This window comes from Hyperoodon ampullatus, assembly GCF_949752795.1.
Source record: "Hyperoodon ampullatus genome assembly, chromosome: 10".
In the NCBI taxonomy this organism is placed as follows: domain Eukaryota; kingdom Metazoa; phylum Chordata; class Mammalia; order Artiodactyla; family Ziphiidae; genus Hyperoodon; species Hyperoodon ampullatus.
In genome coordinates, this window is record NC_136923.1 from 48841470 (window position 1) to 48855839 (window position 14370).

Sequence of the window (14370 nt, forward strand, 5' to 3'; positions counted from 1 at the left end):
ATAAAGTCTGATAGGAGAAGTACTAAATACTACATGATTTCATCGGAGAGGTGAATTACCAAAAATTAGGAGTGACAATCAGGGAAAGCTTCCTATAAGAAGTTTTACTACACTGACACTGAAATAGGAAAGATAAATATGTTTTTAGGGGTTTTGATTGTTTAATTACCTGGGACCGTATCATAAAGGACCTTGTAACTGTGTTCAATAATTTAGGCTTCATCCTAACAGCAATGGAAAGGCATTAAAGGTTTAACTATATTTAGTTTTTCATAAAAATCACTCTGGCTGTAATGTAGAAAATAAAAGAGAGAAGGCAAGACTAAAGGGAAAAACTCTGTTCAAGGTTGCTGCCATGAGCTGGATGAGATGATAATGGCCTGAAAAACGATAAACAGCTAATTTCTCAGTTTAGATTACTGTACTATGGTTATGTTACTCTTAGGAGATGTTGGGTGAACAGCATATGGGAACTTTCTGTACTGCTTTAGCAGCTCTTCTGTAAGGTTAAGACTATCACAGAATAAAAAGTTTACAAAAATAAGTGGTAATATGAATGAAAAGAAAGGGAAGAGTCAAGAGATGATACTAAAGAGGTATGAACAACAGGACTTGGTGACTAACTGGACAGGAGAGGTGAAAGAGACAGAAATCAAAAAAGGGAGTGACAATGCAAAGAGCTGGGGTCAAATGGTCCAAGGTCTTAAATGTTAAGCAAAAGGTTTTGAGCTTAATCCTGGAAAAAAGAGTACTACAAAGGGTTTTCTAAAAGGAGACTATGGCGGGGGGGATAAATTGGGAATTTGAGATCAACAAATACACACTACTATATTTAAAACAGATAAACAATAAAGACCTACTGTATAGCACAGGGACCTATATTCAATATCCTGTAATAACCCATAATGGAAAAGAATCTGAAAAAGTATACATATACATACATATATATATATATATGTATGTATAACTCAATCATTTTGCTGTACACCTGAAACACTGTAAATCAACTACAACTAAAAAAAATTAATAAAAACAAAAAAACAACCACAACAAAAAAAAGGAGGCTATCAGGAGAGCCATAAATTTTAAAGATAAAAAGGGCCTTAAATATTCCTTTTCTTCTCTTCTATTCCTCTTAATTCCCCTTGGAGTTATCCTTTTCCCTTTTCTTTCAAAAAGAAAAAATATACATATTAAGTGCTCTGCAAGAGGGGTATATTCATTCTGACTCAAATTTCCCAGCAGCTTCCTCAACACTCATAAGTGATTCCACCTCTACTCATGAAAATGCTTTCCTGAAAGTCCTTTATTGTCTGCTAATACCAGATCTTTTGTCTGGAATTTTCAGTTCTCCACCTGAAGCCATGTTTTAATGATGGACTGTTCATTCCTTCTTGAAACTCACTCATCTTGATTTCTACTATTTACTCCCTGGTTTTCTGATTACTCCAACGTAGGTGGTTTTCCTCCACTTCACGCTATTCAGTCAGTCCCCAAGTAATGTTAATTTATTCATTCACTCATTCAGAGTGAACAGTCCCTGCCCTCATGGAGTGCTCATTCTAGTACCAACAATTTTTCCATCTATAAAATGTCTAGGGAATTTGAGTCTTCCTTTCCATTATCACTGTCACTGCCTGAATTTAGTCTCAATATCTCTTTGTGTTCTTCAACCTATGGGATGCAACTCATATGGGTCATGAAATAAATTTAGTGGATCACATTAAAAAAAAAACAGACAAACAAAAATAGGATAGAAAATCAGAGTGCATTCCACATAATATAATTAAGAATTGTTTTATAAAAATGTTTCAGTTATATTAATATATAATATCATATATATTCATAATGTTACTATATAGTATGCTATTCTTTGCTGATCTTAAACCCCTGCCCAGCAGGATCTCCACCTCTGCCTCTTCAAAGTCTTCCCAGCCCAGGTGGCCCAGGACACAAACATCTCCACAAAGGCCTTCGCTTTCATAACTGGTAGCTCCCTTCTTCCTCTTATTTCAACACAGTACTTATACCTTTCCTAGGCATTTGTCACACTCTGCCTTGTACAGCAGGCAAGAGCCTTAACTCTCCAACTAGATTGTGAGCCTCTTGGCAGAAGAAAGACATTTTAAGCCTCTTAATGGTCCCCTCAGATGTTTGTTCAATGGATCTAGTCCTAGCATCTACCCAAGGAGAGAAAAATCTCAATATATTACATAGTTGCCTTTCTCAGAGAAAAGTCTGTGAGTAAAATCTCTGGAGAAAATAAATGTAAGATTTGACAGCTGATTTTGTGATCACACTTAGCAAAGGCTGTCAGACAAGAAAACATTTTGACAAGAGAAAGGAGCAATATACTACGTCCTCACTAATAACTGTCACACACATTACACACCTGTAATTGGTTTACATCAGTACTCTCTGGAGAACCCAGAGCATCCTTTCTGCATTATAATAAAGACAGTTTTGAAAATAAATTTTAAAATCACAACATCAAAAGTTTAGTATGTTGAGGGCTTCTCTGGTGGCGCAGTGGTTGGGGGTCCGCCTGCCGATGCAGGGGACGTGGGTTCGTGCCCCGGTCCGGGAGGATCCCACATGTCGCGGAGCGGCTGGGCCTGTGAGCCATGGCCGCTGAGCCTGCGCGTCCGGAGCCTGTGCTCCGCAACGGGAGGGGCCGCAACAGTGGGAGGCCCGTGTACCGCAAAAAAAAAAAAAAAAAAGTTTAGTATGTTGAGCTAATAGTTTTTTGGGGGGGGTTTTGGGTTTTTTTTTGCGGTATGCAGGCCTCTCACTGTTGTGGCCTCTCCCGTTGCGGAGCACAGGCTCCGGACACGCAGGCTCAGCGGCCATGGCTCACGGGCCTAGCCGCTCCGCGGCATGTGGGATCTTCCCGGACCAGGGCACGAACCCGTGTCCCCTGCATCGGCAGGCGGACTCTCAACCACTGCGCCACCAGGGAAGCCCGAGCTAATAGTTTTTTTAAGATAAATTAAAGGGCTTCATATCTTCTCAATACAGAGCCCTTGGCACTCAGATCTCAAGTCCCGACACCACCACAAAACACCACAAATAAATCAGGTATTCTTTATATTTCTGATATTTCTTCAGGGTTAGTGGAATCTTACCTGCATACCCACCAAGAAAGCCAATTATTTTTAACTTGCTTTAAATCACTTTCCCCCACCTTTACTTATTTGCTGAATACATAAATACTGTGTTTGCAATGTAAAGATTAATGAAATATGTGGCCAATTTTTATGGAGGTCTAACCAGTTTTTCTTCTTCTTACTAAGCTATATCAAATTTGCAGTCCTCTAAAAGTAAGGCCCTAGTGTAATAATACAAATATTACTTTCAAGAATGTCAAATGATATTTGAGAAGAGATGTTCTTTCTACTTTTGAACTAAGATTATAATTATTTAGTTAGTATTACATGAAGCAGAAAATAATAGACGGGTCAGAAAAACCTGATTTTTAATCCAGACTTTGTTACTTATCATGATTTACTTCTCTCATCTATAAAGTGGAGCTTCTACCTATCTCAGAGATGTTTATGAGGTTAAAGTACACTAGTGCCTAGTACTAAAAAGATGTTTGTTATTATCATCATATGTGCTTAGTAGTCAAGTTATTTAAACTTTGAGCCTGAGTTTCTTTAGTCATAAAGTAATAAATAATAAGACTTTCATTCATCTTTACACTACCTTTAATAGATTATGTAAAATAATTGGCAAATGACAGGAATTCATATTGGGCTTTTCAAATTCCAGTGTTAATATATGGGTTAAAAATATTGTTTTTCCAGGGCTTCCCTGGTGGCGCAGTGGTTGAGAGTCCGCCTGCCGATGCAGGGGACACGGGTTCGTGCCCCGGTCCGGGAAGATCCCACATGCCGCGGAGCGGCTGGGCCCCTGACCCATGGCCGCTGAGCCTGCATGTCCGGAGCCTGTGCTCCGCAACGGGAGAGGCCACAACAGCGAGAGGCCCACGTACTGCAAAAAAAAAAAAAAAAAAAAATTGTTTTTCCAAATACCGTATGCTAACGCATATATATGGAATCTAAAAAATTGGTACTAATGAACCTAGTGGCAGGGCAGGAATAAAGAAACAGACATAGAGAATGGACTTGAGGACACGGGGGGAAGGGGAAGCTGGGATGAAGTGAGAGAGCAGCACTGACATATATACACTACCAAATGTAAAATGGATGGCTAGTGGGAAGCTGCTGCATAGCACAGGGAGATCAACTCGATGCTTTGTGACGACTTAGAGGGATAGGATAGGGAGGCTGGGAGGGATGCTAAAGAGGGAGGGGATATGGGGATATATGTATACGTATAGCTGATTCAATTTGTTGTACAGCAGAAAGAAACACAACACTGTAAAGCAATTATACTCCAATAAAGATGTGAAAAAAAATTTTTTTTAAATATTGTTTTTCTTTAACAATAAGAATTAGTTTACAAGTTAGACTTCTTTTATGATCACTGCAGTTCAAATGCCCAAATGGTGCTCTAAGGTATTGCTGGCATCTGTAAATCCAAGTTCGTCACATAGCGTTTCAATCAGCATCTCCTTCCAAGTGTGTGTTCTCTCACCAAAGACGGCTCTAGATCACTCCAGCAACCCAACTCTTCAGCTTCTGCTTATGCATTACCAACTCCTGAAGAAATACATTTGTCTCATCTGCTGAAAGTTCAATATATAATTCTATTATCTTTTACTTTATTCCAATTATTCCCTAAATACTCACTACAGACTACACCAGAAATTAAACCCAATCTAGGACTGATAGATCATACCAGTCTTAGTTCCTGTCCTTTCTACTATTAGCTGTACATGATCTTAGAGAAATTACTTAACAATATAACAATATTAGTTCATATTTGTGTGGCACTTTATGGTTTTTAAGTACTATATCATTCAATCTTCAAGAAAAACCTCATAAGGGACTTCCCTGGTGGCACAGTGGTTAAGAATCCGCCTGCCAATGCAGGGGACACGGGTTCGATCCCTGGTTCGGAAGGCCCCACAAGCCGCGGAGCAACTAAGCCCGTGTGCCACAACTACTGAGCCTGCACTCTAGAGCCCGCCTGCCTAGAGCCCGTGCTCCGCGACAAGAGAAACCACCGCAGTGAGAAGCCCACACACCACAACAAAGAGTAGCCCCTGCTCACTGCAACTAGAGAAAGCCCATGCGTGGCAACGAAGACCCAACGCAGCCATACATACATACATACATACATACATACATAAATTAATTTTTTTAAAAAAAGAAAAACCTCATGAGGTACACAAAGCAGAAGCAGATATTATTTCCAATTTAAACCAAAGAAACTGAGGATTTAAAAAATTAAATGATTTGGAAAAACTATTTCATTTCCCTTGCTGAGTACTTACTATATACTTAAAAACTACTCTAGGTGTCATGGAGCATAAAAGTACAAAACAATCCCTGTGTGGCTAGCTTTTAATGCCACGGAACATCTCATGCAGCTGTGGATCCTTGGGATACCCTTTCTTCTCCCTGACCCTAGCCCTTGGAGAAGCCAATGCTGCTGGGGGGTCATTCTACCTCTCATCCTGCAACAATGGTCAGAATGCAGGTTGGTACCATGTTCCTAGAAGGCTAAAGCCTTTTAAAGGATATTTCATTTGACCCAGAAATCACAATTGCATGATACTATTTTAAGGAAAGTGAGAAGTAAGCAAGCATTGTTTATAACAACAAAGAGGAAACAAAAATCATCCAATACTAGAGAACAGGTTAGATAAAGTATTCAATGGAACACTACATACATATTGAAAGCTACATTAATTCATATTTATAGACATAGAAAGAATTCTATGATAAATTTTTAATTGAAAAGAACAAGTATATGGTTACATTATTATGAAAATACAAAGATGTTTAGATGTGCACATATTGCAAGTGTCAATCTCAGAATGAGAGGACTATAATTTTTTTCTACTTACCTGGATTTTATAAATTTTATAATAAGCATTACTTATTAATGAAGAAATCACAAACCTTTTTTAAAAAACAAAAAACTTCAAGTTATTTCCCACTCTAACATGAATATACAAGAAATACGAGAAGTGCATACCAGGAGTTCATCCATGCTAGTTTGACATTTCTCAAGGTTTATCCGTTTGATAGCCACTTTCTCCTTTTTAGGGGCACAATATGCTGCTTGGACCACAGCCGTTGCTCCACTCCCTAAAGATAAATATATAAATGAGTAAATATGTAGAGGGGTAGATAAAAACAAGACATTTTAAATTCCTATACAATTTAAACAAGAGAATAATTCTTAACTTATTCTTATACTCAACAAAAAATGCAGAGAAACACTCTAAAAAGTAGGGTGTCAATAAAAGCAAAAGCCTTGACCATTTCATAGAATTGTCAATAAATACCAGCACACACACACACACAAATAAAAGTTGCTAGAGTTCCAGAAGTTCTAGAATATGATGGTGTAGGCTCACATTTCCCTGCTCTTCTCCTCTAAATGCAACTAAATACCTTAGAAATAATTCAACAATCATAAAGACAATCTGAAACAGACAATCTGAAAGGTGGAAAGAAGCAGATGGACTGGCTAGGACCCTCAGGATGTGAGGAAAAGCACTACTGTAAGCTCCCTGGGTTTTTCTTTTATCTTGCACATATCCATGAGTGGGCACCAGAACACCCTGCTTCCTGGAACCAACAGGGATAGACAAATGAGAAAAATCCTTTCTAGCCAAAGGACTGCGAAAGGGGAAGCTCAGTAGCAACCTAGAAGACAGATTTCCCAATCCTTATCCAGGACAATCCACCCAACTCATCACAGCATCAGCATCAGCAGGGTCTCCACCCCACACCCAGACAGCAGCAGGCCAGATTCACCAAAGGGGCAACTAGGTCCCTGCCCCACACCTGGGGCAACATCCAGCCAATCTGCCCACAGCAGCAGCAGAGGGGGCAGGGGGGTGGAGGGCGGGGAACCAGACCCACACCCACCAGTCAGCCCAGGTAACACCTGTAGAGATTAAATAGGAGTCCTGCTGTGCCAGAAGAATAAAGCAGAAGATAACAACACTGCCAGAGCTCTGAAAACTCAATTATCATAGAATTACATAGCTCACAAAAGTAGGCCAGGACTTACACATTAAATCTAAGTAGAGTAACTGCCTATTAAAATAGAAATTTTAAATAGGATCAGGCGTCTCCTAACATTAATATCCTAAATGTCCATCACACGATTTAAAAAAAGAAAATCACATCGTCACACCAAGAACCAGGAAAAACACACTTGAATGAGAAAAGACAATCACACTGATACAAACACCAAAATGAATTACTAGTTGGAATTATCTGACAAGAATTTTAAAGCAGCCATCATAAAAGTGCTTCAACAAACAGTTAAGAATTATCTTAAAACAATAAAAAAAAATAGAAAAGCCTCAATAAGGAAACAGAAGTTACTTAAAAAAAAAAAAAAAAAAGCACCAACTGGAAATTATACAACTAAAACATATAATTTCCAAAATATAAAACCTGCTGGAGAAGCTCAATAGAAAAACAGAGATAACAGGATAAATTCAGTGAACTTGAGGAGAAGATCAATAATTTTACTCCATCTACACAGCAGAGAGAAAACAGACTCAAAAAAAGAACAGAGCTTCAGGGAGAAGTGGAATAATAATAAAAGCTCTAAAATCTGTGTGGTAGGTAGAATAACACCCGCTCCCCAAAGGTGACCACATCCTAATCCTTGAGACCTGTGAATGTTACCATAAATGGCAAAAAGACTTGCCACATGTTATTAAATTAAGGATGGAAAGATGATCCTGGATTATCTGGGTGGGCCCAATTTAATTACACGGGTCTTTATAAAAGAGACAAAGGAGGGTCAGAGTCAGAGAAGATGAGACAATGAAAGCAGAGGTAAGAGTAATGGAGCCATGAGCCAAGGGAGGAACCTTGAAAACATACTATGTGAAGTAAACCAATCACAAAAGACCACATATTGTATGACTCCATATATATGAAATGTCCATAGAACAGGCAAATCCAAAGACACAGAAAACAGATTAGTAGTTACCAGGGGCTGGGAGAAGAGGAGAATGGGAGGTTACTGCTTAATGGGTACAATTTCTTTCTGGGGTGAGGAAAATGCTCTGGAATTAGACAATGATGATGGATGCAAAACACTGTGAATATACTAAAAAACCACTAAACTGTACACTTAAAAAATGGTTAGTTTTTAACACAACATTGTAAAGCAATTATACTCCAATAAAGATGTTAAAAAAATGGTTAGTTTTATGTTAAGTGACATATCTTGATCTTTTTAAAAAAGGGAATAATACATACTACAAACAACTTTAGCTCATAGTTCAACAATTTAGAAAAAAAGGAAGAAGCAGGAGAACTTTCCAACTCATTTCATGAAGCCAGTATTACCAACACCAAAACAAAACAAAGACATCACAAGAAAAAACAAAACAAAATAACTACAGACCAATACCTCTCATGTACTTAGCTGCAAAATCCTTAACAAAATGTTAGCCAATTGAATCCAGCAATAGATAACGTACCACAATCAAGTAGTATGTATTCCAGGTATGCAAGGCTGGTACAATTAAAAAATAAAAAAACCAATGTAATACACTGTATCAACAGGCTAAAGAAGAAAAATCATATGAGCATATCCACTGACACAAAAACACTTTATAAAAATTCAACACCATTCATGATAAAAAAAGCTCTCAGCAAACTAGGAATAGAGGAGAACTTCTTCAACCTCATAAAGAACATCTACAAAAAAAACCTTACAGCTAACATCATACTGGTGAAAGACTGCCTTCCCTCTAAGATTGGGGAAAAGGCAAAAATGTTCATTCTTACCACTTTTATTCAACATAGCACTGGAAGTCCTAGATAACACAATAAAGCAAGAAAAAGAAATAAAAGGCATCCAGATTGGAGAAGAAGAAATAAAACTGTCCCTGTTTGTAGATGTCATGACCGTCTATATAAGAAAAGCTTCTAAAACTAATAAAAGAGTTTAGCAAGGTTGCAAGATAAAAGATCAACACACAAAAACCAACTGCATTTCTATATACTAACAACAATCAAGCGGAAACCAAAATCTTAAAACACAATATCATTTACAATTGCTCCCCCAAAATGAAACATTTAGGTATAAATCCCATAAAATATGAACAGGATCTATGCTGAAAATTACAAAATACCAAAACAAAGAAAACAAAAAAGACCTAAATAACTGGAGACTTACCATGGTCATGGATTCGAAAAATCAACACAGTAAAGATGTCAATACTCCCCAAATTGACTACATATAGGTTAAAGGCAATTCCTATCAAAATCCTGGCGAAGTATTCTGTACACATAGACAAGATTACTCTAAAGTTTATATGAAAAGGGAAGGCCCTAGAATAATCAACACCATAGTAAAGAAGATGAACAGGGTTTCCCTTGTGGTGCAGTGGTTAAGAATCTGCCTGCCAATGCAGAGAACACGGGTTCGAGCCCTGGTCTGGGAAGATCCCACACGGCGCAGAGCAACTAAGCTTGTGTGCCACAACTACTGAGCCTGCGCTCTAGAGCCCTCAAGCCACAACTACTGAAGCCTGTGCACCTAGAGCCCCTGGTCCACAACAAGAGAAGCCACAACAATGAGAAGCCTGTGGGCCAGAAAGAAGACCCAATGCAGTCAAAAATAAAATAAATAAAAATAATTTTTTAAAAAAAGAACAAAGCTGAAGAATTCATACCATCCAATTTAAAGACTTATTATATAGTTACAGTAATCAAGACAGTGTGGTATAGGCAGAGGGACAGACATACACACACACACACACACACACACACACACACACACACACACAATGGAACAGAGAACCCAGAAATAGATTCACACAAATGTGCCACAGTGATTTTTGACAAAGGTACAAAAGCAATTCAACAGAGATGGAATACCTACCAGAATGGCTAAAATAAATTTTTTTAAGTGATAACACCAAATGCTGGTGAAGATATGGTTAAACTGGATCACTCATACAATGTAGGCAGAAATATAAAATATGGTATAGCCACTCTGGAAAACAGTTTGGCCATTTCTTTTAAAACTAAAAATGAAGTTGTACAACTCAGCATTTGTATTCCTGGGTATTTATCTGAGAGAAATTAAAATTAAAAATTAAAATTTTTCTGAGAGAAATTAAAAATTCATATACAAGTTTCTGTTCACACAGAAACTTGTATATGAATATTCACAGCAGCTTTATATTCATAATAGCTAAAAACTGGAAACTACCCAAATATCCTTTAACAGGTGAATGGTTAAACATATGGTATGTCCACACAGACAAATATTACTCAGCAATAAAAATGAACAAACTATTGATATGCACAATTACTTGGATGAACCTCAAGGGCACTATGCTGAATGAAAAAAGCCAATCTCAGAAAGTTACATATTTTATGACTCCATTTATATAATATATAACACTCTTGAAATAACAAAAATAACAGCAACAGAGAACAGATTAGTGGTTGTCAGGGATAGAGATGTGAGTAGACAGGTTAGGAGGGCTACAAAGGGGTAGCCAGAGGGACTTTGTGGTGAAATACAGTTCTGTGTCTTGAATTTAGTTAGTGGTAGTTACACAAAGGTACACATGTAATAAAACTGCACAGAACCATACACACATGCACACAAATGAGTACAGTACACATACAGATAGTAAGCTCTAAGTTCCGTAAATTGCTTTAAAAAAAAAGAAAAAAAAAGCCTAGGCTTCAATCCATCTATTACCCTTAATAAAATAATCTTCAAGGTCCATTTGCACAATATCACTCCTCAGATCACTAAACCACAGCCACTACTTGATACTGTATTTCTTTCTTTTTTAAAAATTTTATTTATTTATTTATTTATTTTTGGCTGCATTGGGTCTTCATTGCTGCGCACGGGCTTTCTCTAGTTGCAGCGAGTGGGGGCTACTCTTCATTGTGGTGCGCGGGCTTCTCATTGCGGTGGCTTCTCTTGTTGTGGAGCACGGGCTCTAGGCACGCGGGCTTTAGTAGTCGTGGCTCACAGGCTCAGTAGTTGTGGCTCGTGGGCTCTAGAGCACAGGCTCAGTAGTTGTGGTGCACAGGCCTAGTTGCTCTGCAGCATGTGGGATCCTCCCAGACCAGGGCTCGAACCCGTGTCCCCTGCACTGGCAGGTGGATTCCTAACCACTGCACCACCAGGGAAGTCCCAATACTGTACTTCTTGATAACTCAATGCTTTAACTTATTTTCCATACCCCGGATGCAATTTAGTTTCCCCCATCTCCATTCCTCTGTGCAAACCATTCACTTTGCTTTCTACATATTAATCCATACCTCCTCCTCCTTTTAAAGCCCAAGTCAAAACTCACCTAACTTCAGGAAGCTCCATGGAAAACACACTTAGATTCAAACAAACTCCGCCACCATTAGCAGGGTAAGTCTTGGTTCCCTGATTACGTGCTTGGAAATGGCAATGCTCAATAAATGTCATTATTGTTCATTTATTTACCTATTATCTTCCTATTAGACATTTAAGTGGTGTGGCTAGAGATGGGGAGTTGGTGAGGATAATTTATCCTCATGTGTTTTGATAAAGATTCAAGTACTTTAGAAGCATAATAAACCCACCCTATGCCAAATACTTAAGGAGACACAGCTATGTCTTTTAACAGTTTCAATTGTAGTTTTTTTCAATGTTTTAATCACGGGTTCTCCTGTACATACAGCCTTGGATAGAGATGAAGTGTAAACAGTAAAAAAGAAAAAATGTGCAATCACTAAATTCTTTCTTCCTTCCTCTCCATTCTCTCATTTTCTTCCCAAATAAAAAGCAATTTCAGAGACTTCACTGGTGGCGCAGTGGTTAAGAATCCACCTGCCAATGCAGGGGACACGGGTTTGATCCCTGGTTCGGAAGACCCCACATGCCGCGGAGCAACTAAGCCCGTGCACCACAACTACTGAGCCTGCGCTCTAGAGCCCGTGAGCCACAACTACTGAGCCCAAGTGCCACAACTACTGAAGCCCAAGCGCCTAGAGCCCATGCTCCACAACAAGAGAAGCCACCACAGTAAGAAGCCCGTGCACCTCAACGAAGAGTAGCCCCCACTTGCTGCAACTAGAGAAAGCCCGCGCCCAGCAACGAAGACCCAATGCAGCCAAAAATAAATAAATAAATAAATACATTATTTTTTTTTAAGTAATTTCACAAAAATGTTTACAAAAGAGGGCATGGGGGAAGAAAAATATTGAAAACATGTTGCATTTTACATGAAGCATTCTACTCAAAATTGCTTTTTCTTAATATAATTACTGTGCGATAATATTTTTTTAAATAAATTTATTTATTTATTTTTGGCTGCACTGGGTCTTCATTGCTGTGCGCGGGCTTTCTCTAGTTGTGGCGAGCGGGGGCTACTCTTTGTCATGGTGTGCGGGCTTCTCATTGTGGCGGCCTCTCCCCTTGCGGAGCATGGGCTCCATGCACACAGGCTTCAGGAGCTGTGGCTCAAAGCAGAGCACAGGCTCAGCAGCCGTGGCGCACGGGCCCAGTTGCTCCGCAGCATGTGGGATCCTCCCGGACCAGGGCTCGAACCCGTGTTTAGTGCATTGGCAGGCGGATTCCCAACCACTGTGCCACCAGGGAAGCCCCACAATACATATTTTTTCTTTCTCTTCTTTAAAGCAGCTTCCTTCATGAGGAATTTTTCAAACCACAAGTCAACTTACTGGGTTTCAACCATCATTTTTCTTAGAGAAAACAGAATCAAATTAGAAACCATCAGTATGTGTTGCACATAGTAAAAGTAAACATTATCTATCAACTATACTTCAATAAAAAATATATATAAAAAAATTAAAAAGTAAATATTATCTTGTAAAGCTTTTACTTCAGTGTAAATACACACGAAAATATGTAAAAGGTAACTGTTAGGAATGGTTTAGTCAAAGTGTGAAAGCTACTGTTCTAATGCCAGCAAATAAGCATTGGCTTAATATGAAGAATAATATAATGGAAAATGTAAAACAATTTCCAATAAAGCATCCTAATTCAGAAGTTCACTATTTTACATGTTTTGCATCCCCCATGCACCATCCCCCATGTCCCCTCTTCCACTCTTCTGTCCTCTCCTAGCTGGTTCTTTAACTGCTGTGTTAGTGTACATTACACACCAGAATGGATTAAAGTGAAAAACCATGACTGAGCTTTCTCCTGAAATCCTTCAAACTGGGTAATGTTATCTCTTGAGACAGAGAAGGAGCTGCCCAAAGGCATGAGGGGGACTAAAAAAATTTTCACAGTCTCTCTCCACTTTACTAGATCCTGAAATTTAAAAGAGTAACCAAAAATATGGATTTCATTCCTACCTGTGAGGAAAAAATAAATCAAATGAACCAAATCAACTGAAGATATTTTCCCCCCAAATTCTGACCAACCGTCACCATTACAGATACATATTCTAAAGATTTTAAGTATTTTTTAGTAAGGCTTTAACACCAACTAAAGAGCTAGTCCAGACTGTTCATTCTGAAAGATGACTAAGGCACTGTCACCTGAACCATGGAAAATACAGGACTTTACAATTTCATAAACCTTTTTCTGAATAAGCCCTCTTGTCAGTCATACTGAAAATTAAAGCTCCTTTACAGAAACAGCTGTAAGAACAGTCATTATCATAAAAATCATGCTCTCTCTCCATACAAAGATGAAAATAAAGACACTGCCATATGCTCTGAGTAATTATTCAAGCAGCCTGATGGTTTTGCAATGAATCATCTCCCTCTCCTGTTCACTCTGGTGATCTCTATCTCAACGGATATTAACCCCATCCTTCTGGATGCTCCTGCCAAATATCTTGGATACTTCTCACATCCAATCCAATGGCATATCTCTAACTTCAAAATATGCTACACCAGCATCTGACTGCTTCTCACCACCTCCACTACTACCTCTCTCCCCTGGATAACCTCTCCTACCCTCATACCCTTAAAAAACTATTCTCCACATAGCAGCCCAGGTTATCCTTTTAAAACATAAAATCTTACGCAAAGCAAAAGCCAAGTACTACAATGACTTATCACGCTTCGTACCATCTGACGGCCAGGACCATCCATCCCTACCTACCACCTTACTCTCCTGATCTCTTCAACCTCTGAATCACTCTGCTCCAGCCACCCTTACTATTATTCCTTAGTCACATCAGTGTGCTCCTTCTTCAGGACCTTTGCGCTCCTGATGTTCCCTCTGCTTAGACCAAACTACCTATAGATAACCACCATGTTCACTTCTCCACCT

At 38.8% G+C, this 14370-nt stretch overlaps 1 protein-coding gene across 1 annotated transcript in view; it reads right to left on the reverse strand.

Annotated features, from left to right (window-relative positions):
• The window catches only part of OXSR1 (oxidative stress responsive kinase 1), a gene marked incomplete at both ends in the record, with an annotated part of 100545 nt that overhangs the window by 78033 nt on the left and 8142 nt on the right, over positions 1-14370 (reverse strand). Inside the window, one exon of the mRNA XM_079712296.1 lies at positions 6109-6221. Coding sequence (XP_079568422.1) covers positions 6109-6221 — 113 coding nt within the window. The remainder of the gene's footprint in view (positions 1-6108; positions 6222-14370) is intronic.